Here is a 27,431-nt window from a genome sequence, read left to right on the forward strand (position 1 = left end):
GATAACTTCGAGTAGCAGGTTTCGGTCACTGTTTTCAGCGTAGGGCATGTTAGACGCTATCAGCTACGTCGCCGGCAGAGTCTTGATGCAGCCGCACGCAATCAGCCGACTCCATCGCCACGCCGACCACGCTATGAACATGGTAATACAGAAAACGCCCGCTTTCCTAGCTGCACATTCTTCTTTCGCTTTCTTCAATTTCTTTGCAATGTGTTAGATGCTCATAAAGACGCAAGACACAGTATTCACCGTTTGCCAATTAAGTGAGTCATATGTTCAGCTGTTTTTCTTTATTCCTTCCTCATTTATTACACCAGGTCAACCCGTCTCGTGTAATTTATTTATACGTTAAATTAGAATGAAGTCATACAATGCTCATGTTAAAAGGCAAATACCAGGGCAGGCACCTTATATAATTCCTTGTTGTGAGCTCTTGGTGCCAATTCAATTCTATTTTTTATATATATACTTTCTACAGTATCTGGCGACCCAAATTTTTCTTTTATTTTTGTTTATCATTATTTGAATAATTTGTGAGTGACTGTTAAATGAATTTGATAAAATTTCAATAATTATTGCATATGCAGTTTAATGCAGTTCACTGAATAAACCACTTATATGTTGAACAGCTCTAAGGCGCTGCAGTCATGAACTGTGCGGCTGGTCCCAGTGGAGGTTCGAGTCCTCCCTCGGGCATGGGCGTGTGTGTTTGTCCTTAGGACAATTTAGGTTAAGTAGTGTGCAAGCTTAGGGACTGGATGACCTTAGCAGCTAAGCCCCATAAGATTTCACACACATTTTGAAACCTCCCCTTAGAAAAATTATTGAAGTACTGTGCTGATAAACCTCTTATGTTATTAGATTTTCAAACAGCTGAGCAGAGCTGAACGTAATCAGACATTTCTCTCTTTACTTATTCTGATCAATACTAAACTGACACACAATATTTTTAGCGCAACGCAATGTGACTTTCAATAATCCCTACAAAAGAATGGCCCTGACTAACAACAACCTATACCTTTCATAAATCACTTACTTGACAAAAATCTTCGTTACTCGAACTACTGCACTATAGCGAGCGCCAATACTGCCAGCTAAATAAAAGATTCTAACTACTGAAGGCACTAACTACTAATAGGCATAGTTAGCAAATGAAAGATTTTGATAGAGAACAAACAATGTATTTACCTTAATAATGTTCAAAAGTCATCATGATATACAGTATAACAAATTTACTCTTTCTGATGGACACACGTCCAGATCGTCCGCTCTCAAAATTCTACCATCTCTGACCCCACATCCGCCACTGCTGGCGGCTCACCTCCAACTGCGCAACGCTAAGCGCTGTTCACATCCAACTGCCCAACACTACAATAGCAAATATTCCAACAATGCAAACCAGCCACAGACTGCACACAGCACAGCCAGTGATTTTCATACAGAGCGCTACATGAAGTTACCAACATAGAAACCTAAACAGCCTACTTACAATTTGAACATTTTTTTGTTGAACAGCACTCCTTCAATTTCATTTATAGAATTTAAATAAAATTCATCTCTTTCTCCCTCCCACACGAGGTATATTGCATGTCTATCTGTTTTTATGTATTCGTGTGCAATACTCTCTTTTCATTCATTTGTGTCTGTGTTTTAATTAGTCAACAAATCGAGCTTTTCATATTTTAACTTACGCAGCTGACGATCTGTCTCTTTATTGTGCAAAACAACCATTTCAGTCAGCTCCTGTGTCCAGTTTTCATACTATGTTTTTTTTAACTTATTACTCTCGTTTGGCAGAAGAGCGTATAATGATGATGCATTAATTTGTTCGGAAAGCGGTGCTGATTTTCAAGACAATAAAAGCGCGTTAAAAGCTGTGAACTATCTGGGGAAGTTAACCTTGCATTACTGAGCAATTGTTTCACCAGGTATCTAGTCTAGCGTACCAAATTCCCAACCAGACTAACATTAATTATAATGTTTTAGTAGTCATCTTACGATAACCGGTGATATATATATATAAAAAGACAATTTAAATAAAAAGAAATAAATTAGTTTGTATTTGGAAATTTATTTTAACATCTATCATTGAAATTTCAGCATATTAAACTTGAGTCACAACTAAGCTGGTGCCTTATTTAGGACTGTGAAAATATGAGTTTGTAATCTTACGGAAGACATCAAATATGGAGCCAAGATTGGGAGACTGCATACAACACTGCATTCATAAAATAACACACGAAGAACGTTGAAACATATCCAAGAGGAAATTAACCACAACCAACCGATTCAATTTTCACCCAAAGAATCCTGTCCGTCATGAAATTACCACACACTGGTATACTAAATTCATACTAACTCTCAGTGAAATCTTCCCGAAAAGCACAGCTGAGGGCTACTTTGATGCTTACACCACATGCTTCACGTGGTCAACTTGGTTTACATAAAGAGTGTAACTCCACAATAATTTCGATAATTAAAATAAATTACATCGAAACGCAATTTACAAAAGAAAAACCTTGAACTGGTTACTATCGTCTTACTATTAACCTTATGGGTCAAACAATTGTATAATCACGTGGTACTGGTCTCACAAAGTACATCCCACATGGTTTGAACATAAAGAAAAGTTGCTATATTGAAAAATATTGTCAAGACGAGACGTTATAATCTCACGCAGATTCGCATTTAAGATTGATGATCTTAGTTACTGATCAACACGTGGTTCCACATTACTCACAAAGTAGTGACAAAGCAACTACCGGCAGATATTCTGAACTTCACACTCGAATGACACTGCGTTGCAATTTAAGATAACATTAGATATTTTAGAGCTAAACCTGAAATAAAGGTGATTAAATTTTCAGTTAGGCTGAACTTAAGAAATCCATTGACCTACGGACTTAGCAGACACGCGCTTAGCCGGAGATGTTACCACTTCAGACGCTCGCTGCGGACAGACTGAACTGGGTCCCTACCGAGGGTGCTTCACAGATACCAACATGACAAGGGACAGACAGGACCATATTAAGAATAGAAACCTCTTTGCTTTTAGAAAGTGTAGCTACCTGTTCCGACGTTGGTCCTACTGTTCTCTAGCAGACAGGGTTCTCTGCTACCATCAGGCATGCAACTAGAAATACATTTGCTCATTCATCCTTTCACACAGAAGGGAAGCGGGTAGACAGTATCTTGTGATATACAGTATATAAAAGAAATAAACTTAGCTTAGAAAATAGATTAAGGAAAGGCAAACCTACGTTTCTAGCATTTGTAGACTTAGAGAAAGCTTTTGACAATGTTGACTGGAATACCCTCTTTCAAATTCTAAAGATGGCTGGGGTAAAATACAGGGAGCAAACGGCTATATACAATTTGTACAGAAACGAGATGGCAGTTATAAGAGTCGAGGGGCACGAAACGGAAGCAGTGGTTGGCAAGGGAGTGAGACAGGGGTCTAGCCTCTCCCCGATGTTATTCAATCTGTATATCGAGCAAGCAGGAAAGGAAACAAAAGAAAAATTCGGAGTAGGTATTACAATCCATGGAGAAGAAATAAAAATGTTAGGGTTCGCCGATGACATTGTCATCCTGTCAGAGACAGCAAAGGACTTGGAAGAGCAGTTGAAGGGAATGGACAGTGTCTTGAAAGGGGGATATAAGATGAACATCAACAAGAGCAAAACGAGGATAATGGAATGTAGCCGAATTAAGTCGGGTGACGCTGAGGGAATTAGATTAGGAAATGAGACACTTAAAGTAGTAAAGGAGTTTTGCTATTTGGGGAGCAAAATAACTTATGATGGTCGAAGTAGAGAGGATATAAAATGTAGACTGGCAATGGCAAGGAAAGCGTTTCTGAAGAAGAGAAATTTGTTAACATCGAGTATAGATTTAAGTGTCAGGAAGTCGTTTCTGAAAGTATTTGTATGGAGTGTAGCCATGTATGGAAGTGAAACATGGACGATAAATAGTTTGGACAAGAAGAGAACAGAAGCTTTTGAAATGTGGTGCTACAGAAGAATGCTGAAGATTAGATGGGTAGATGACGTAAGTAATGAGGAGATATTGAATAGAATTGGCGAGAAGAGAAGTTTGTGGCACAACCTGAGTAGAAGAAGGGACCGGTTGGTAGGACATGTTCTGAGACATCAAGGGGTCACAAATTTAGCATTGTAGGGCAGCGTGGTGGGTAAAAATCGTAGAGGGAGACCAAGAGATGAATACACTAAGCAGATCCAGAAGGATGTAGGTTGCAGTAGGTACTGGGAGATGAAGAAGCTTGCACAGGTTAGAGTAGCATGGAGAGCTACATCAAACCAGTCTCAGGACTGAAGACAACAACAACAACAACATATAAAAGAAAGCGGATGTAGGTTCCGTATGAGACTGTGTGACATGAATTACATATAAACTGTGTTTTAAAGTGTATTAGTGTGACAGATCGTTCTTGATTATGTGTAAAAGTAACACCTTCCACTGCTCAGTCTGCTCCCAGATAGTCAGAAACACCACAGTAAATTTAGAAGTAGATGACAACAGTTTTAAAAAACTAACATGAAAGGAATCCAACAGAGACATTTCAAGCGGCAGACTGTATCCGCTGACAGCCCACCCCCATGCGAGGAGAGGGGGACGAAGTAACAATGAAGGAGAAAGAAGTAAGTTGGAGTGTACGTGCTCGCCGGCTACCTGGTGAAGCTGCAGGTGTTGGTGAGTCCGTAGCGCTCCTCGCCGACGGCGAGGTTCTCCGGGCAGCCGTCGTGGCGGCGGCAGCACGCGTCCGTCGCCGCCAGCACGCCCGAGTCCTGCTGGCTGCGGGCCACGTTGCCCGCGCCGCACCACTTTGTGCCTGCACACGCCAAACGCCACACGCCACACACTACTGAGCGGCCACGGATCTACGACATTTCCGAACAGGGGCAAAAGCCTAACTGGCGACACCCCCCCCCCCCCCTCTCCTTCCCCGTCCATCCCCCTCGACTGTTTGAGATAGGATGCCAAAATTAAAAAAAAAAAAGATTTTTCACAAATATGTTCATTCTGTAGCGCACATCTTTTTGAATTACAGGTTGGTCCATTGATAGTGACCGGGCCAAATATCTCACGAAATAAGTATCAAACGAAAAAATAACAAAGAACGAAACTCGTCGAGCTTGAAGAGGGGGACCAAATGGCACTATTGTTGGCCCGCTAGATGGCGCTGCCGTAGGTCAAACGGATATCAACTTCGTTTTTTTAAATGGTAATCTCCATTTTTATTACATATTCGTGTAGTACGTAAAGAAATATCAATGTTTTATTTGAACCAGTTCTTTCGCTTTGTGATAGATGGCGCTGTAATAGTCACAAAGTACTTGGTATCACGTAACATTCCGCCAGTGCGGAAGGTATTTGCTTAGTGATACATTACCCGTGTTAGAATGGACCGTTTACCAATTGGACGACATCACCCAAGTGTCCCGAACGTTCGCCGGGTAGTTACGTTATTTAAGGAAACAGGAAGTGTTCAGCCACATCTGAAACGTCAACCACGACCTGCAACAAATCATGATGCCCAAGTAGGTGTTTTAGCTGCTGTCGCGGCTAATTCGCACACAAATTGCTCAAGAATCGGGAATCTCAAAAACGTCGGTGTTGAGAATACTACATCAACATCAATTGCACACGTACCATATTTCTATGCTCCAGAAATTGCATCGAGACGACTTTGAAAGTCGTGTACAGATCTGCCTCTGGGCACAAGAGAAATTACTGGACGATGACGGATTTTTTGCACGCGTTCTATTTAGCGACGAAGCGTCATTCATAAACAGCGTTGACGTAAACCGGCATAATATGCAGTATTGGGCAACGGAAAATCCACGATGGCTGCGACAAGTGGAACATCAGCGACCTTGGCGGGTTAATGTATGGTGCGGCATTATGGGAGAAAGCACAATTGGCCCCCATTTTATCGATGGCAGTCTAAATGGTGCAATGTATGCTGATTTCGTACGTAATGTTCTATCGATTTTACTACAAGATGTTTCACTGCATGACAGAATGCCGATGTACTTCCAACTTGATGGATGTCCGGCACATAGCTCGCGTGCGGTTGAAGCGGTATTGAATAGCGTATTTCATGACAGGTGGATTGGTCGTCGAAGCACCATACCATGGCCCGCACGTTCACCGGATCTGACGTCTCCGGATTTCTTTCTGTGAGGAAAGTTGAAGTATATTTGCCATCGTGATCGACCGACAACGCCTGACAACATGCGTCAGCGCATTGTCAACGCATGTGCGAACATTACGGAAGGCGAACTACTCGCTGTTGAGAGGAATGTCGTTACTCGTATTGCCAAACGTATTGAGGTTGACGGACAACATTTTGAGCATTTATTGCATTAATGTGGTATTTACAGGTAATCACGCTGTAACAGCATGCGTTCTCGAAAATGATAAGTTCAGAAAGGTACATGTATCACATTGGAAGAACCGAAATAAAATGTTCAAACGTACCTACGTTCTGTATTTTAATTTAAAAAACTTACCTGTTACCAACTGTTCGTCTAAAATTGTGAGCCATATGTTTGTGACTATTAGAGCGCCATCTATCACAAAGCGAAAAAAGTGGTCCAACTAAAACATTCATATTTCTTTAAGTACTACACGAATATGTAATAAAAACTGGGGGTTCCTATCTTTTTTAAAAAAGCAGTTGATATCAGTTTTACCTATGGCAGCGCCATCTAGCGGGCCAACCATAGTGCCATCTGGTTTCCCCCTACAAGCTAGATAAGTTTCGTCTTTGTATTTTTTTTCGTTTGACGCTTATTTCGTGAGATATTTGGCCCTGTCACGATCAATGGACCGCCCTGTATATATATACTGTAAGACGTGTTATTTTGTCTCAAGTGTACCAAAGGGTAGAGTCACGCCTGTGCACATTACATTCTTCTATTGCATGTCAGTGTATTTTGCTCTGCGGAATTCAAACGTGTATATTTTGTAATGGAAGCCATCAAACCTATATTCAGGACAGTGGAAATTAAATTGACCTGCAGTGCCTCTCCTGCTGCCCCCCTTGAAAAAAAACTAGCAATTAATTCTGTGTGGGATTATTTGTGAAAGGGAGAATAACAACTCTTCAGAAAATTTGCACTCTTTATTGCCTGTTAGTTAATAACTTCCTCTTTTGTGTGACATGAACTTAAATACAGGAAACGTAACACCGGTAAATATAAGAGACAAGCAAGATAGTACACATTTCTTCAATCCTTAGGTCCCAGCATTTTTTTTCCTCTCTAATCTCGCTACAGCTTCACACAGCGTGCTTTCCTTTTTGAGAAACAACCTATTACCTCAAAGTTCGTCAAACATTTTGCTACACGAAAAATCAAAATCTCGTTATCTAATACTAAAAAAGTTGTTGATACGAATAGTAGCCAAGACTGCTGTGGTTTCTCGATTTGATAACCTCTATTTTGTCACTGTATGTTAAATAAAACGAAATAGGCTTTTGTAGGAATTGTAACACTTGCCAAATAAGCTAGACTGTTTTGAGAAAAATGGTAATTTTTATGTACCTCATTTATGTACAGAACGCAATTCACAAAATACCAATATTACGCTTACTACAAGCAAAAAGTTTTATGTTAGAAAATAGTTTCACATTTCATTCATATGCTCCAGTTTCTCAAGTATGAAGTCGAAAAGTAGTAGTAGTACGAAATTTTTATATAAATTCGGACCCATCATATTCTTCCATATAATTTATGTGATGTCCCAGTTTCTTCGCATTCCTCATCCATAAAAAAAAAAAAAAAAAAAAAAAAAAAATATCTTCTCGCCACTGTCAAAACTTATTTTCCAGTTAACTGCGCAGGTTCACTTATCTCGTATTTATTTTCCGATTACGAGTCATTACATGTTCGTAAGACGCGTTTTTTGCGCTGTTTCTACACCTGAACTTAAAGCAGCTACTAACCGGAGGCTTTACAACTGGTAGTTAGCGATCTGGCAAAAATTTTCTGTCAAAATATCATTTTGTTGGATATACCAAGAAGATAACATGTACTCTTTTTTACATATTATTCCTGTTAGTCATTTATTTCTGCCCTGGTAATCTGAATCTACGAATTCCACTAATAATCATAACAGCGCTGATCATTCGCTCACCCAAAGTCTTTTATTTCTAGATGCGACAGAGCTCCCCCTTGCAGAGACATCGCGTACACTATGCAGGCATCCAAAAATCAACTTATGATTCGTTCAGAAATCAATTTAGAATGTGTTCAAAAATCGACTGGGATGCATGCCAAAATCATACGAATAATCGATACAACAAGTGCGATGGGTGATAGACGCTTTGTGAAACAAGGTTTTTTTCTTAGAGAAACCGCGGTTCCCCCCCCCCCCCCTGCCCCGCATGCCCACCGCCCCCCCCCCCCCCCCCGCGCCCCTCCACCGACTCAGATTTGGGACTGCTGCCGAGCTGACAACATACAACCGCTGAGCTCAGCTGATTATGTGTTGGGAGACCGAACATCGAAGGTCATCTGTATCCCAGCATGGATCAGTATACCACATGCGTACGCGTCTTGAGTAAATTGTGCGTCGGAGTGTAAGATAGTTTTCTAAATGTTTGCATAGCGTTTATCTCAGGCGCGACGTGGGCATCAACCCGAAATTCACCTAGTGGAATGTGAGAAACCTCCTAAAAGCGACACCGATACACCGACGCTTGCAGTAAATCTCCCGTGCAGATTCCATCGGGGGGCCAGAGCACTTGCCGCGCTGTCTAAGGCGATTTGCCATGGTTCGCAGGGCTCCTCCCATTGGAGATTCGAGTCCTCCTTCGGGCACGGGTATGTGTGCTGTACTTAGATTAAGTCAGTTTAAGTCAGATTAAGTAGTGTGTAAGCCTCGGGACCGATGACCTCAGCAGTTTGGTCCCATAGGAACTTACCACCACCGGCACGTCCTCCTCTCCACGAAGCGGCCGGTTTAATACACACGGTTATCCGGGCAGATCCCGTACAGATCTCCTCAGTGGTCGGCGTACGTGGAAACACCTACAAATCAATAGCAGCCCCCCCCCCCCCCAACATCAACATCCAGTTCTGGACATCCCCTCAAATTAATGTGAAAATGTGATCGACTGAGGGGACAACACAATGTTGCGACCACAACGAAGGACGCAGAGAGTACAAAGTGTTATTTTCCTCTCATCTTTCATTCCCTACCTGAGAGGATAGTGTGTGGTGATATAAAACTCGCTTCTTTTCAGCCACATATCAAGGAACTGAGAGCGAGTCTATAGGATTTCCAATGGGGAAAGTAGTTAGTTGCATGTTCCATAAACTGTTTGAACGATTTTTTTATCGATGTATATGGAAGAAGTCGGTTTACAGAATATATACAGGTGATTAATGTCTTACTTATGGAACTACACTCAAAAATTAGTATTTTAATATTAAATAGGAAGCACTGTCTAATGTTCTGCAAAACGTAATGACGAAAGTACTTCTCACGTGATGTGTTACTGCTAAGTAGCATAGCTCGATGCAACTTGCAGCGTATGGTAGGCGGGGACGAAGGTGCACCCAGGGCAAAGATTTTTCTTTACTTGTGAGTGTAGTGTGTCAAATCTGCATTTTCAGTTGAGAGGGTTTATGGTGGAAGAGTCAGGTGTATTGTGTTAGTGGTTTGTGCTTTGAAGCTTTCGATATATTAGGTGAGTTAGTTTTCTGGAGAAAGAAAACTGGCGTTCTACGGATCGGAGCGTGGAATGTCAGATCCCTTAATCGGGCAGGTAGGTTAGAAAATTTAAAAAGGGAAATGGATAGGTTAAAGTTAGATATAGTGGGAATTAGTGAAGTTCGGTGGCAGGAGGAACAAGACTTTGGGTCAGGTGATTACAGGGTTATAAATACAAAATCAAATAGAGGTAATGCAGGAGTAGGTTTAATAATGAATAAAAAAATAGGAGTGCGGGTTACCTACTACAAACAGCATAGTGAACGCATTATTGTGGCCAAGATAGACACAAAGCCCATGCCTACTACAGTAGTACAAGTTTATATGCCAACTAGCTCTGCAGATGATGAAGAAATTGATGAAATGTATGACGAGATAAAAGAAATTATTCAGGTAGTGAAGGGAGATGAAAATTTAATAGTCATGGGTGACTGGAATTCGTCAGTAGGAAAAGGGGGAGAAGGAAACATAGTAGGTGAATATGGATTGGGGGGAAGAAATGAAAGAGGAAGCCGCCTTGTAGAATTTTGCACAGAGCATAACTTAATCATAGCTAACACTTGGTTCAAGAATCATAAAAGAAGGTTGTATACCTGGAAGAATCCTGGAGATACTAAAAGGTATCAGATAGATTATATAATGGTAAGACAGAGATTTAGGAACCAGGTTTTAAATTGTAAGACATTTCCAGGGGCAGATATGGATTCCGACCACAATCTCTTGGTTATGAACTGCAGATTGAATCTGAAGAAACTGCAAAAAGGTGGGAATTTATGGAGGTGGGACCTGGATAAACTGAAAGAACCAGAGGTTGTAGAAAGTTTCAGGGAGAGCATAAGGGAACATTTGACAGGAATGGGGGAAAGAAATACAGTAGAAGAAGAATGGGTAGATCTGAGGGATGAAGTAGTGAAAGCAGCAGACGGTCAAGTAGGTAAAAAGACGAGGGCTAATAGAAATCCTTGGGTAACAGAAGAAATATTGAATTTAATTGACGAAAGGAGAAAGTATAAAAATGCAGGAAATGAAGCGGGCAAAAAGGAATACAAACGTCTCACAAATGATATCGACAGGAAGTGCAAAATGGCTAAGCAGGGATGGCTAGAGGACAAATGTAAGGATGTAGAGGCTTGTCTCACTAGGGGTAAGATAGATACTGCCTACAGGAAAATTAAAGAGACCTTTGGAGAGAAGAGAACCACTTGTATGAATATCAAGAGCTCAGATGGCAACCCAGTTCTAGGCAAAGAAGGGAAGGCAGAAAGGTGGAAGGAGTATATAGAGGGTTTATACAAGGGCAATGTACTTGAGGACAATATTATGCAAATGGAAGAGGAAGTAGATGAAGACGAAATGGGAGATAAGATACTGCGTGAAGAGTTTGACAGAGCACTGAAAGACCTGAGTCGAAACAAGGCCCCGGGAGTAGACAACATTCCATTAGAACTACTGATGGCCTTGGGAGAGCCAGTCCTGACAAAACTCTACCATCTGGTGAGCAAGATGTATGAGACAGGTGAAATACCCTCAGACTTCAAGAAGAATATAATAATTCCAATCCCAAAGAAAGCAGGTGTTGACAGATGTGAACATTACCGAACTATCAGTTTAATAAGTCACAGCTGCAAAATACTAATGCGAATTCTTTACAGACGAATGGAAAAACTGGTAGAAGCGGACCTCGGGGAAGATCAGTTTGGATTCCGTAGAAATGTTGGAACACGTGAGGCAATACTAACCTTAAGACTTATCTTAGAAGAAAGATTAAGAAAAGGCAAACCTCCGTTTCTAGCATTTGTAGACTTAGAGAAAGCTTTTGACAATGTTGACTGGAATACTCTCTTTCACATTCTGAAGGTGGCAGGGGTAAAATACAGGGAGCGAAAGGCTATTTACAATTTGTACAGAAACCAGATGGCAGTTATAAGACTCGAGGGGCATGAAAGGGATGCAGTGGTTGGGAAAGGAGTGAGACAGGGTTGTAGCCTCTCCCCGATGTTATTCAATCTGTATATTGAGCAAGCAGTAAAGGAAACAAAAGAAAAATTCGGAGTAGGTATTAAAATTCATGGAGAAGAAGTAAAAACTTTGAGGTTCGCCGATGACATTGTAATTCTGTCAGAGACAGCAAATGACTTGGAAGAGCAGTTGAACGGAATGGACAGTGTCTTGAAAGGTGGATATAAGATGAACATCAACAAAAGCAAAACGAGGATAATGGAATGTAGTCGAATTAAGTCAGGTGATGCTGAGGGAATCAGATTAGGAAATGAGACACTTAAAGTAGTAAACGAGTTTTGCTATTTGGGGAGCAAAATAACTGATGATGGTCGAAGTAGAGAGGATATAAAATGTAGACTGGCAATGGCAAGGAAATCGTTTCTGAAGAAGAGAAATTTGTTAACATCGAGTATAGATTTAAGTGTCAGGAAGTCTTTTCTGAAAGTATTTGTATGGAGTGTAGCCATGTATGGAAGTGAAACATGGACGATAAATAGTTTGGACAAGAAGAGAATAGAAGCTTTCGAAATGTGGTGCTACAGAAGAATGCTGAAGATAAGGTGGGTAGATCACTTAACTAATGAGGAGGTATTGAATAGGATTGGGGAGAAGTTTGTGGCACAACTTGACTAGAAGAAGGGATCGGTTGGTAGGACATGTTTTGAGGCATCAAGGGATCACAAATTTAGCATTGGAGGGCAGTGTGGAGGGTAAAAATCGTAGAGGGAGACCAAGAGATGAATACACTCAGCAGATTCAGAAGGATGTAGGTTGCAGTAGGTACTGGGAGATGAAGAAGCTTGCACACGATAGAGTAGCATGGAGAGCTGCATCAAACCAGTCTCAGGACTGAAGACCACAACAACAACAACAGTTTTCTGGGGCCTACAATCTTGGTATTTACCATGTAATCGAGGGTTTCTGTCTGCTACAACAGCCAAAGAATTAGCAGTACCTTGTATTCAGTTGCAGAACCTAACTCACGCTTTAAGCTTGGCTATTACTTTAACAAGTTGTGACATATGCCAGCTGATACCGGAAGTTCAGAAATCAGCGTCACCGTGCAAACATCCTAAGAACTAGCTGCGGCAAATGTCCGCATGCGTACCTTTGTCCCAAAAACTTTGTCTTTTCTTTGTTTGGTTTTAACACTGAACGCGTAGATTTATTTAGCAGATTTGATGGGGCTTGGTTTATAGTTCTCTATTTCACATTGACTGATTCAGTATTAACAAGACTAATTCAACCTCAATTTAGAGAAACTAAGAGAGACAAACGTTCTCCATGCCGTTGCCATCTAAAACGTCAGAGGGCGCAAAGAAGCTAAAAGAAATGCAGCTCAAAGTCTTGGATGTAGTGAAATCATATTATGTAAAAGACCTAAAGCAGGTCTGGGACCGCGTCAGTTGAGCGTTTCAAGAAAGTATTTTCTGGGGCAGAGGAAACGGAATTGGCGAAGGACTGTATCAATCTGGTCTATGTTCTACGGCCTTGCGCTTAAACAGGTAGCTTATCAGTCTGCCGAAAGTAATGCCCTCAGTCACCTATTTAATAAAGAAACCCGATTGCCTGGGGTTAACTGGGCTCGCTTATTCGTCACTCGTCAAAATTTAAGTATGAAGCAACTGGAGAAAATCAGTATCAGGAGATAATGGGGTTCAATAAGGCACAAATGGAACTTCTTTTCAGTTACTCGAAAAATTTCCAACCTAAATATAATTTTACGCCCCATAAAGTCTATAATGAAGACAAAACAGGAATGCAGACTGTACAGGAAAAACTGTAAAGAACTGTGCCAAAAGATGGCCAAACAATAATAATAATAATAATAATAATAATAATACAATGTATTTCCTTCTGTTAAACTGTTTTGCATTTAAATTAGTGATATGTTAGTGTCATGTTTTGATGTTTAATACGATCACAATGATGGAGACAGTGATTATGGTTATTATGATCATGGTGATGATTTTGATGTAGTAAAACATTATACAAGTTAGTAATGGCAGTACCTGACAAATACTTTAATTGTTCTTTAGTCTGTCATGATTATAATAATTCGTTTTTGTGTGGAAGTTTGTCCAGGCCTGGGGCAAAGACCTATTTTCTTCAGTTGTAACATTCTGTTAAACGTAACTTCAATACAGCATTCAAGTACTTGAATTTTGGTATGATCCTAGGTGTATTGAACACAACTGTCATTTTCACGTAACTATAAAAGCTAAAAGAAAAATAGAAAAGTGTTGGAAATTGGAAATTTGTGGTAAGGTCTTATGGGACCAAACTGCTGAGGTCATCGGTCCCTTGGCTTACACACAACTGACTTACGCTAAGGACGACACACACACCCATGCCCGAGGGAGGACTCGAACCTCCGACGGTGGAAGCCGCGCGGACCGTGACAAGACACCTTAGACCACTCGGCTACCCGCGCGGCGTAGAAAAGCGTTAAGTGCGCACATTTGACCCAGCCTACCCTACATAGAAAGAACTGCTACGGCATAGTAAACACAGTAACTGATCATGCTCGATAAAGTTCCTTGATTATTCATGACGTGCCCACCTGTGACGGTATGTGGAAACATGTAAGGCACCCACGAACACAGTAGAACATGATCGTTTCGGTATCCAGATGTTGTGGTGTGGGGAGACATAATGTTGCACGGGCGTACTGACCTCCAAACCTTTGAACCCGGTACACTCACTGGTCGACGTCATTGTGAGGATGGCTATTCCTCTCCCATGCGCGACTTTTTCAGGATGCATTCGCCCCTGACTTCATTGTTACGGATGACAGTGCTCGACCACATGGAGTTTCACAGGTTGAGGAGCTGCTGGAACCAGAGGGTATTCCGCGAATGGACTGGCTTCTTCTACCTGAATATTTCCAGTTTGCGGATGTTGCTGTGTGTTTCCTGCCCATACAGGTTGCTAATATAATTGCGTAGGCTTCCGTGGCCAGAGTCAGTCGACATATAAGTTTTCTGGGTTCGGTACCGCGTCATAATATAAAAACTGTTGCTGCTATAGAAAAAACCAACGTTTCGGCAACGATTGCAGCGGCCTTCTTCTGGGTCTAATGGTGCGTTCTAGCTAAGCAGTGTCCTTTATATTTTGTTGTTAGTGTTCGCTGCGCATGCCATTACGCCATAATTTTAGAAAGGTAGTTAGTTTCATTGGTAACTTAAGGAAGAAGGTAGTGCTCGTGCCTCGTGTTGGCAGTGCGGTCTGTTGTGCCCTGATTGCTGGCAGCCATGATGGGGAAAGTCTGAGTACATCCTCCCTGTTCATGTTGTTAGGGTGTTTAAATATTTCGATGGCCTCTCTGATTTTGCGTTTCGTCATAATAGGCTGCTTGGCCAACACACTGGCTTCGCTGAATTTTATTTCTTTTCCGCACTCATGGTGATGTTCTGCCACTGCGGATTTGTTGTGTTGCCCTAGACGAATATAACGCTCGTGCTCCCGAATGCGCGTTGCTATTGGCCTACCAGCCTCGCCGATGTATGCCTCTCCACATTCGCATTCCATTTTGTAAACGCCTGCAGTGTGTAATGCATCCACCTTGTCGTTGGTGGAGCCTAGCACGTCCTGGATCCTGCGACCACTATAGAAGACAGGCTGCGCCCCAACGCGGCGAGTCGGCCGAAGTGGCCGTGCGGTTAAAGGCGCTGCAGTCTGGAACCGCAAGACCTCTACGGTCGCAGGTTCCAATCCTGCCTCGGGCATGGATGTTTGTGGTGTCCTTAGGTTGGTTAGGTTTAACTAGTTCTAAGTTCTAGGGGACTAATGACCTCAGCAGTTGAGTCCCATAGTGCTCAGAGCCATTTGAACCATTTTGAACCAACGCGGCGAAGGTGTTTGTCTGTTCGGTCAGTAACGTTTTTCACATAGGGTAAGCGTACTGTTGGCTGCAGTTTGTCTATTTCCTGCTTATATTTCTTGCTTGTGTTCGTCGACAAGGCTGTGTTTATCGACTTAAGGCTGTAGCCATTGGCTAGAAACGTTGTGCTTAGCCTTTTAAGCTCGGGTATGATGTTTTGAGCATCACTTAGGCGCTGCGCACGGATTGTCAAAGAGCGGATGACAGAGTTCTCTGCGCTGGGTGGTGGTAGGATTGGGCGTGCAGATACCTGTCAGTATGTGTAGGCTTAAGATATACTCTGTGCTCCAGTGTACCCTCCGTTCTCCTGTACACTTCGACGTCTAGAAATGGGATAGCACCATTCTTTTCTACTTCCAGCGTGTACTGTATCTTCCCGTGCATATTGTTCAAATATTCGTGGTGTGTAGCTCCGTTTCACCATGAGGTCATATAGCGAACGTGTCGTCCACGTATCTGAACCAGCAACGTGGGCGTCAAGGAGTTGAACCGAGGGCCGTTGCTTCAAAGTCTTCCATAAATATGTCGGCTGCCAGCGGAGATAGGGGAGACCCCATTGCTACGCCGTCTGTCTGCTCGTAGTATTTTCCTTGCCATTTGAAGTACGTCGAAGTCAGGCACAACTCAACCAGGTCGCATATGTCTGGCGGAACATGCTCCTGAAGGATGTGGATAGTTTCATCTAGTGGCACGTTCGTAAATTGTGATTTCACGTCAAAGCTAACCATGATGTCCGTAGGCAAAATTGTTTCTCCCTTTAGGCGTTCTATAAAGTGTGTCCAGTTGGTAAACAGCAGCAAACTTCTCATTCGACGGTGGCCACCAATCATGGTACATAACACAAGAGCCAATGGACAACAGAGGTCACGTTCTCCCTCCACGGCAATAACCTATTAAAATAAAGTTCCCTCTCCTTCTTCCTTAAGTGACCAATGAAACTAACTACCTTTTTAAAATTATGACGTAATGGCATGCGCAGCGAATACTAATAACAAAATATAAAGGACAATGCATAGCTAGAACGCACCATCAGACCCAGAAGAAGACCGCTGCAATCGTGGCCGAAACGTTGGTTTTTTCTATAGCAGCAGTAGTTTTTACATTATGACGCTGTACCAAACTCAGAAAACTTCAATGTCGACAGTTTGCAGTACGTCCATACGCACCAACCGTCCAGACGTTGTAAACAGCGCTGGTGGAGGAATGGCACACCCTAAAACGATAACTCTTTACCGGCCTCGTGACCAGCATGGGAGCATGCCGAGTGTGCTCTGCCGCCCTTCGAGGTCACAAACACTATTAAGAAGCATGTCCCACCGTTTGTAATGTACAGCCTACTGTCATGAATCGCAGTGAATTTGATATAATTATTGTGCTCCAATGAAAGTGTCATTTCTATTCATTTCATTGACTATGGCTTTCAGTTATATTTTACACTATACTACAGGAGTTCTTTCTACACATGGGTCAAGTTCGTTCCAGCAGTGCTATTTGGCAGTGACACACGATGTATTAGATACTTTTGTCCTTAACTTTTACGCACTCGTGTCTGGCCACTGGCCACCATTCTTACGTGCTTCCCCCAACCAACCACTTCCTTGCTCCTTGCAAGCGAAACTATTCCTGTTTCAGAACTTAAAACAACGTTCCCATAAAGTCAACATAGTTTACGCTTCACAAACGACCAACACAATAGAACCGCTACTGTGGGTGCCAGGCACTTGGTCGGGCCGCGCCGTGAGCAATGCCTGCGACCCACAGGGGTGGCGGGCTTGGGGTTGGTCATCCTTCAGAGACGGACAGAGTGAGGGGCGCGGGAGTGACTTACCAGGGTGCACGACGATGCGCTTCTTGAGCGCCTCGTAGATGCCCTGTGGAGTGAGCGACACGTCGTCGACGTCCAGGTACTCAGTGACCAGCTCGTCGACGACGCGCCGGCAGCCGGCCTCCGCCTCCCCCGCGCACGTGCTGTTGAGGCCCACCAGCTCCAGGAAGCGGCCCGCCGTCTCTCCAGACACCGCGCCCGCCACCCACGTAGCTGCCGACAGGGAAGGCTTGTTTTAAGTGCTCAACAGGTGTGGCTCGTAGTTTTAATGCAAGCGAAGGCTCTGAATCTGTTACCAGGAAGCCCAAATTCTCAAGTGCCCTAGAGTCATACCTTTTTTCTCCTTTTCAATCATTACTCAACATATGTTGTTTTTTTTCTACTCCATGCGTCGCACACGTTTCTAAAAGTGCTCAAATGCATGGAAGGTAGGGATGTTCACGATCATCGACATTTGAAAAATATCGATTTTTCAATACTTACGCTGAAACTATGAAGTGGAAGGCTTCGGGAAACCACCACTGGAATCACTTCCCTAGACGCTCATGCGGTGGACCTCTCTGACAAGGCTTCCCCTATGACAAGACCTGCCGTAAGGCAGAACACAAAAGTTTTCATATTGAAACACGCTGCGCAAAAGAATTAAAGGGTCACTTTGTTGAAAATCATCCATTTCCCCCAATACGACACAGAAGTTTGAAGTAATACTCAAAAGTGCCTGCAACCTTCCTCTGTAATGGCGGACAAGCGCCGTACGCCACGACATCGCCCTCAGGTTCAGCAAGGTGTCGACACATACAAGAAAAAAAGCTAGAAATTCATGCTAGGTGCAAGGTGGATAATGAGACCACACTGGCACCAGATTTCTCCATAGTTCTGGCCCAGGTCACGTTAGACGTGTCACACGATAGGAAGGTCGTCATTCCTCCGTTACGCACTTCTCATTCCTACTCTTGACGCCTCTGCGATAGAGGTCAAAACAGCGACGCCCAGCGCTTGATCCAGCTTTTTCTTACAGGTGGCTGAGAAAAACATTTCAGACACACCACTCTCAGAAACGACACGAAAAGGCCTCATGAGGTGGTATAAAGGACGTCAATGAAGCTACCTCTCCTCTTTCACTCACATTTTGCGATGTAAATCGACATTTTGCATTGTGTTGTGCAACGCAATGACGTACTTCACACTGCGGACTCCTCGCCAGACGATTACGCCCTTCGGTGAGGACATCGTGAGACTACAGCTGCACTGAACGTGATGTGGTCTCTTTGCGGTGTAATGCGACTGCAACTTTAGCATCGTTCGACAAAATTTGAAAGTGACCCGACACAGAACATGGGGTATCTGCTTTTTCAGCCCTGCTGTCTCGCGTCCTCCTGTGGCAAGATAACGGCAGGGTGAGAGGCTGACATCTGCTCGAATAAACGCAAAGTATCTCTCTAAGACCGTTCAGTTTGGCAGCAATCTCGGTGTCACCTGCACACCACTGTCGACCACATTAAAAATATTCCTGTACAGAGACAATTCTGGACCGATTCCTAAGCACTGGCGGGCAGGTAAAACCTCTGACACATTCTACCTGAGTGGCGGTGCACTGCTGCTCTAGCACCTGCTTGTGGACATGTGGAATCCAAGGAGTGTCGAAGGGGTTGCCTGCCTACAGGTGCATAACAGTGGCTTGAGGGTTGTCTCTGAACAGGTACATTTTTAAAGTGTTCAATAAATGTGTGGAGGTGGTAACGGGAGTGTTGTCACAACTGGGGTGTGCTAGAGAGATGCATATATCAGAGCCCCACCCCCTCTGATCACGTCACAGGAGGGTGCAAAACAGCAGGGCTAGAAAAGCATAAATTTTCTTTGCTGCATCGGATCACGTTCAAAATTCGTCGAATGGTTTTCAACGGTCACTATTGTTTCCATCATGTATACCAGAGCAAAAATTGCAATAGTGCTACATTCCAAAGAGGTCAAATCATGTTCAATGGCACTGTGGCCCCACGATGTCCTTAGACAAGGGATAAACTAGAAGGTGTCCATAGACAAGGGATAAACCAGCCAGAGGGTGACAACAGTGTCAAAGGCTGTCAGGAACGTCGTTCTGTTGGACATCGCACTGCAAATTGTTATTTTCGTCCGCAAAATGCCTGTGAATGAACGTTGCAAGGGAAAGGGTGGTTTCATTGACATTCATTATGCCACGAGCTGAAATCTTTTCGTGTCGATTCTCAGACGTAGCCTGCCTCAAATGTCTTCCTCTGCCATCCATAAGAAAACTGCGTGATTTGGATGCTGGGTGTTGCGGTTCTGACCTCTGTCACAAAGGCATCAAAAGAATTGAGTGAGAAGTGGTTAACGGGGGTGGGGAGGGAGGGGGGGGGGGGAAGGTGACGACCATCCGATCGTGTGGCACTTCTACCGTGGAGTTAGGCAAAAGTGTTACAAAATTTGGTGCCAACGTAGCCTTACACCTCACATGAGCTTCCGGAACTTCCGAGCCCTAGCCTTTTTCTTTCCTTTCGCATGTGTAGTCGACACCTTTCCTCTAAAAGCGATGTCGTGACGTCACAGGCCGCCACAGGTTTGCACCTTTACAGAGGAAGTTTGAAGGCGTCTTTGACCCGCATTTCAAACTTTTTCATCGTTAAGAGGGACAACAACTGGATTTCAAAAAATCGACCCTTCAATTCTTTTGTGCAGTGTATTTGACACATCGTATCAACGATAGTAAAGGCAAAGTATCGACCTTCTATTTACCTGTCACTGCACTCAATAAATTTTTCCTCTTTTGAATTTTTTTCTGAACATGTTTCATAGCGCTCCTTCGGAATTTCTGCAGTCGTTAGGGACAATGACAACCAAGCTACCATTCAAGCTGGTGTGTAGTGTATACGAGTCTGGAGACATACCATTAGACCTTAGGGGAAAAGATCATCCACACAATCTCGAGAACAACGAGGGCGGCTGAGTGCGAGAACAAAATCAGCATAACGACTCATGTATCCAAGCTGTTTACAAGAATAACGTACACAATAACGGAAAAGGAAACTGAGGATCTCTTATATGGCGAAAAGTTTGGCTTCCGGAAAGTTAAGAATACGAGACAAGCATTTCTAAGTTTGCGACTGATAAAGGAAGCAAGACTTACGTAAAATAAAAACATGTTAATAAGAACTGTCGACCTAGAAACAGTGGTTCAAAAATGGTTCAAATGGCTCTGAGCACTATGGGACTTAACTGCTGTGGTCATCAGTCCCCTAGAACTTAGAACTAATTAAACCTAACTAACCTAAGGACATCACACACATCCATGCCCGAGGCAGGATTCGAACCTGCGACCGTAGCGGTCACTCGGCTCCAGACTGTAGCGCCTAGAACCGCACGGCCACTCCGGCCGGCTAGAAACAGTGTTCGACAACGTAAAATGGTGCAAAATTTTCGAAATTCTGAGAAAAATGGGTGTAGGCTTCAGGGAAAGACTGGCGATATGTAGAGCTAAGAGGGAACAATGAGATTGGAAGACCAAGAACTAAGTGCTCGAATTATAAATGATGTAAGATAGGGAGTCATCCTTTCGCCCCTACTGTTCAATGTATACATAAAAGAAGCAATGACGGGAATAAATGGATTGTTCAAGAGTAGGATTAAGATTCAAGGTTAGAGGATACTAATGGCATCCTCAGTGAAAGTGAAGAATGATATAGCCGGCCGGAGTGGCCGAGCGGTTAAAGGCGCTACAGTCTGGAACCGCACGACCGCTATGGTTGCAGGTTCGAATCCTGCCTCGGGCATGGATGTGTGTGATGTCCTTAGGTTAGTTAGGTTTAAGTAGTTCTAAGTTCTGGGGGACTTATGACCACAGCAGTTGAGTCCCATAGTGCTCAGAGCCATTTGAACCATTTTTTGAAGAATGATATCTTCAGTGAAAGTGAAGAACAATTACAGGACGTATTGAGCGGAATGCACAGTCTAATGAGCATGACATACAGCCTGAGTATAAACTGAAGGAACGTGTTGAGGAATATCAGAAATGAGATTAGCAGTAAAACATATAACATGAAAACTGATGATCACGAACCAAACGAAGTTAAGGAATTCAGCTTGCATGGAATCAAAAGGCATATGACGGATGAAGCAAGGAGGGTATAAGCAGACTAGCACAGACAAATATGACATTCCTGGCCAAGAGAAATTCCCTACTATCAAAGATTATCCGTAACCTGAAGACGAGGTTTCTGAGAATGTACTATAGGAGCACAGCATTGTACGGTAGTCAATCATGCACTGTGGGAAAATTGGAACAGAAGAAAATCGAAGTATTTACTATCAAAAACAGTCTTGATCACAATTTATTTATTCTGGTGGTACATCACCACCAGATGGAGGTTCTTACTCATTGGTCTGAAGATGACCACAGCAGTGGTCGAAACCGGTCACTGCAATAAGTAAATTGTGATCAAGACTGTTTTCGATAGTAAATATCTCTAACACATTGATCACTTTCACTCCCACGATGTATTCAAAAGAAAATCGAAGTGTTTGAGACATGGTGCTACGAAGGATGCTGAAATTTTCGTGGACTTGTATGGAATGAGGAGGATCTTCGCAGAATCGGCTAAGAATGGATCATAAGAGAAACACTGACGAGAAGGAGGCATAGTATGACAGGACATCTGTTAAGACATCAAGAAATAATCATGAAGCCACTAGAGAAAGCTGTATAAGGTAAAATCTATAGGAAAAGACAGAGATTGGTATATATCCAATAGGTTGGGATAAGAGAAGAAATAGTGACAGGCCGCATTGAACCCGTCAGAAGACTGATGACCCTGGCTTCTCAACGACACTATTGCAACACATTTTTGAGTTGTTGATGGTGGAGGGGAGAGGGGGAGTGAGAGTAAGAAGTTTAAATGAATAAAGATAAGAAAACTGGTTACTGTTGCAGCTGAGTATGGACTACAGCGTTTTATTGTTATTTCAGTTCATGCATTCATGGTGTGAAGTAGCGTGTGCCCGTATGTTGCGAAAGCTTGTTTTTTTCCATTAAAATTATACTTCGAATTACGTAAATACATTTCCGCTTATGATACTTAAGATTATGTATGATCAACGTAAATTAAAATAATTAAATGAAAGAAACACACATATCCACTTTGAGGTTTCTCAGATGTTTGAGTTCTGACGGATCTCAAATAACTGTGCTCTTGTCGTTGGTTACTTCAAAAGATAACTGTTATGAATAACAGACATTTTCAACACACTTTGGTTTTCGGTGTTAATATACAGGGTATTCGGATATTCCCCTTACAAACTTCTAGGATTTGTAGAGGGGAGGTTGTACATAGTAATTTGAACACGAAACCGTATCCGGAAATGTACCGTTTACGTTCTACCACGGTTTCAGTTCAGATGTTTAACTCATCCGCTTCTGTTTGAGCAACTGAATTAGGCGAGATGCAGTACAATTATTAGGTAACAATTCGAAAGGAAACATAATGAAACATCCATTTACTGCTTAAGTACATTTGCTTGTACAAGCATCAAAACACGTTTTGTATCACCCTGGTTCTCAGAATTCCTGAAGACAGACGTTGACTGTGGGTATTGTTTCACAGACACAGTCTCTTTGACTCTTCAGAGATGTCACTAAACCCGACCAAAGATGTAAACAACTATGCATGAGCAGCGCCTATTAGACGGGGTCCGAGAGCCGATAAATTCCAGTTATTCCACCAGAAAGGAGGTACACGGCTCGTGTTGTCTAGACGGTTGCCTAGACAGTCAATACCGCTGTTCGATCGCGTACGAATTGTTACTTTGTGCCAGGAAGGGCTCTCAACAAGGGAAGTGTCCAGGCATCTCGGAGTGAACCAAAGCGATGTTGTTCGGACATGAGATGCAGAGAGACAGGAACTGTTGATGATATGCCTCGCTCTGTACGCCCAAGGGCTACTACTGCAGTGGATGATCGCTACCTACGGATTATGGCTCGGAGGAACCCTGACAGCAACGCCACCATGTAGAACAATGCTTTCCGTGCAGCCACAGGACGTCGTGTTACGACTCAAACTGTGCGCAATAGGCTGCATGATGCGCATCTTCATTCCCGACTTCCATGGCGACGTCCATCTTTGCAACCACGACGCCATGCACCGCGGTACAGATGGGTCCAACAACAAGCCGAATGGACCGCATATGCCTTGATCCAGACAGTCGTCGGAGACGTGTTTGGAGGCAACCCGGTCAGGCTGAACATCTTAGACACACTGTCCAGCGAGTGAAGCAAGGCTTTGGGGTGGCAATGTGCGCGGCCGACATACACCGCTAGTGGCCATGGAAGGCACCGTAACGGCTGTACGATACGCAAATAACATCTTCCTACCAATAGTGCAACCATACCGGCAGCGTATTGGCGAGGCATTCGTCTTCATGGACGACAATTCGTGCCTTCTCGTGCACATCTTCAGGATAACGACATCGCTCCACTAGAGTCGCCAGCATGTTCTCCAGACGTAAACCATATCGTACATGCCTGAGTTAGATTGAAAAAGGCTGTTTATGGACGACGTGAACCACCAACCGCTCTGAGGGATCTACGCCGAATCGCCCTCGAGGAGTGGGACAACACCTTCATTTCTTCAGTTTTAAAATAAATTTCCCAAATTTCTTCCACTTGTCTTTTAATACATTCTCTAAGTTTTTAAGACACTTTGGTCCTCTAAACCAACTGGATTTTTATAAGGGCCATTTGTTGTGTTCTTTTTTATTAATTTGACTAGAAGCAACTTGAGATAAATCCTTAGTCCAACAGTAGTGTGAATTATTTATCTTTTCCAAAGTATAATAAATTAATACACTCCTGGAAATTGAAATAAGAACACCGTGAATTCATTGTCCCAGGAAGGGGAAACTTTATTGACACATTCCTGGGGTCAGATACATCACATGATCACACTGACAGAACCACAGGCACATAGACACAGGCAACAGAGCATGCACAATGTCGGCACTAATACAGTGTATATCCACCTTTCGCAGCAATGCAGGCTGCTATTCTCCCATGGAGACGATCTTAGAGATGCTGGATGTAGTCCTGTGGAACGGCTTGCCATGCCATTTCGTGCTGGACGTGCAGACCGCGTGAGACGACGCTTCATCCAGTCCCAAACATGCTCAATGGGGACAGATCCGGAGATCTTGCTGGCCAGGGTAGTTGACTTACACCTTCTAGAGCACGTTGGGTGGCACGTGATACATGCGGACGTGCATTGTCCTGTTGGAACAGCAAGTTCCCTTGCCGGTCTAGGAATGGTAGAACGATGGGTTCGATGACGGTTTGGATGTACCGTGCACTATTCAGTGTCCCCTCGACGATCACCAGTGGTGTACGGCCAGTGTAGGAGATCGCTCCCCACACCATGATGCCGGGTGTTGGCCCTGTGTGCCTCGGTCGTATGCAGTCCTGATTGTGGCGCTCACCTGCACGGCGCCAAACACGCATACGACCATCATTGGCACCAAGGCAGAAGCGACTCTCATCGCTGAAGACGACACGTCTCCATTCGTCCCTCCATTCACGCCTGTCGCGACACCACTGGAGGCGGGCTGCACGATGTTGGGGCGTGAGCGGAAGACGGCCTAACGGTGTGCGGGACCGTAGCCCAGCTTCATGGAGACGGTTGCGAATGGTCCTCGCCGATACCCCAGGAGCAACAGTGTCCCTAATTTGCTGGGAAGTGGCGGTGCGGTCCCCTACGGCACTGCGTAGGATCCTACGGTCTTGGCGTGCATCCGTGCGTCGCTGCGGTCCGGTCCCAGGTCGACGGGCACGTGCACCTTCCGCCGACCACTGGCGACAACATCGATGTACTGTGGAGACCTCACGCCCCACGTGTTGAGCAATTCGGCGGTACGTCCACCCGGCCTCCCGCATGCCCACTATACGCCCTCGCTCAAAGTCCGTCAACTGCACATACGGTTCACGTCCACGCTGTCACGGCATGCTACCAGTGTTAAAGACTGCGATGGAGCTCCGTATGCCACGGCAAACTGGCTGACACTGACGGCGGCGGTGCACAAATGCTGCGCAGCTAGCGCCATTCGACGGCCAACACCGCGGTTCCTGGTGTGTCCGCTGTGCCGTGCGTGTGATCATTGCTTGTACAGCCCTCTCGCAGTGTCCGGAGCAAGTATGGTGGGTCTGACACACCGGTGTCAATGTGTTCTTTTTTCCATTTCCAGGAGTGTATGTTTTTCCTTTTCACATTTTGTTACTTTTAACCGATATACATATTTCATCAGAGGAATTTTTTTCTTTGAAGGAATAAACATTTACACACACATTAATTTTCCTGTACATTTTTGGAGTATTATTAATTTCAACAGGAAACGAAATATTAGGTATTTTTTCTTAAACCTCTTTAGAAAAATCTTTATAATTTCGTGCTATATCGGGATTTTTACATTTCTTCCTATCGACTGGTTTTAATGCAGAAGTTACTGCCTATAATAAGAATTTTTGATCATTTTTACATAAACACAAGCAATTTTTTTTTACTCTTTCTGGTAATTCAAAACCGGATGACCTTCTTAATGAAACATATTTATTAACTGCTATTTGTAATCCAATAATTCTATTTAATATGTATCCCAAGCCTTCTGTTTGAAATTAGAGATTCTGGGAAAATATATTTTCTACCATTCCTAAATTTTTAATTACATCTCTTTCAGCAAGAATTAAGTAATTTTGAGTTTGATGCTTATATTCAACAATTTTATTATTTTTCTGTATCCTGTACTTACAAAAAAAATAAGTTTATTTACAGTCCATTCAATAATTTAAGATTTTTCATAATTTCTGTTTTTTTCGCAGTTAAGGATTGATTGGGATAGAGTGACCATATATTATTTTAAAACTTAATAGTGTGATTCTTTTTTAAATTCTAAATCAACTAAAGATTGCTTAACTGTTTTCCTATTTCTTTATTTCCCAAACACATTGGAGGAAAATGGAAATATTTTCTTAAATGCTTTATCTTCACAATTTTTTGTTTCTCAAACACATTGGTAGAAAATAGAAATATTTATTTTAATGGTGTATCCTCATTATTTTTAAAAATGTCATAATTTTTATTATAATAGAGTTTCCAATTCTTCCTTGCCTTTATTTCTTTTCTTATGAAATTTTTAAGTATTATTATAATCATAACATCTTTATTTATTTTTGTTGAATATAAGCATCAAACTCAAAATTACTTAATTCTTGCTGAAAAAGATCTAATTAAAAATTTAGGAATGGTAGAAAATATATTTTCCCAGAATCTCTAATTTCAAACAGAAGGCTTGGGATACATATTAAATAGAATTATTGGATTACAAATAGCAGTTAATAAATATGTTTCATTAAGAAGGTCATCCGGTTTTGAATTACCAGAAAGAGTAAAAAAAATTGCTTGTGTTTATGTAAAAATGATCAAAAATTCTTATTATAGGCAGTAACTTCTGCATTAAAACCAGTCGATAGGCAAAATGTAAAAATCCCGATATAGCACGAAATTATAAAGATTTTTCTAAAGAGGTTTAAGAAAAAATACCTAATATTTCGTTTCCTGTTGAAATTAATAATACTCCAAAAATGTACAGGAAAATTAATGTGTGTGTAAATGTTTATTCCTTCAAAGAAAAAAATTCCTCTGATGAAATATGTATATCGGTTAAAAGTAACAAAATGTAAAAAGGAAAAACATATTAATTTATTATACTTTGGAAAAGATAAATAATTCACACTACTGTTGGACTAAGGATTTATCTCAAGTTGCTTCTAGTCAAATTAATGAAAAAGAACACAACAAATGGCCCTTATAAAAATCCAGTCTCAGAAATGAGATCGACAGGAAGTGCAAAATGGCTAAGCAGGGATGGGTAGAGGACAAATGTAAGGATGTAGAGGCTTGTCTCACTAGGGGTAAGATAGATACT

The 27,431-nt window shown here is 42.7% G+C and overlaps 1 protein-coding gene across 2 annotated transcripts in view; it reads right to left on the reverse strand.

The window, feature by feature from the left end:
• LOC126418925 (uncharacterized) overlaps positions 1 to 27,431 on the reverse strand; it is a 119,795-nt gene that overhangs the window by 41,832 nt on the left and 50,532 nt on the right. For both annotated transcript variants that reach the window (XM_050085952.1, XM_050085951.1), the window contains exons 4-5: positions 17,457 to 17,666; positions 4,693 to 4,852 (exon numbers count right to left, since the gene is read on the reverse strand). In XM_050085952.1, the coding sequence (XP_049941909.1) occupies positions 4,693 to 4,852; positions 17,457 to 17,666 (370 nt within the window). The remainder of the gene's footprint in view (positions 1 to 4,692; positions 4,853 to 17,456; positions 17,667 to 27,431) is intronic.

The sequence above is a fragment of the Schistocerca serialis genome, chromosome 9 (assembly GCF_023864345.2).
Source record: "Schistocerca serialis cubense isolate TAMUIC-IGC-003099 chromosome 9, iqSchSeri2.2, whole genome shotgun sequence".
Lineage (NCBI taxonomy): Eukaryota > Metazoa > Arthropoda > Insecta > Orthoptera > Acrididae > Schistocerca > Schistocerca serialis.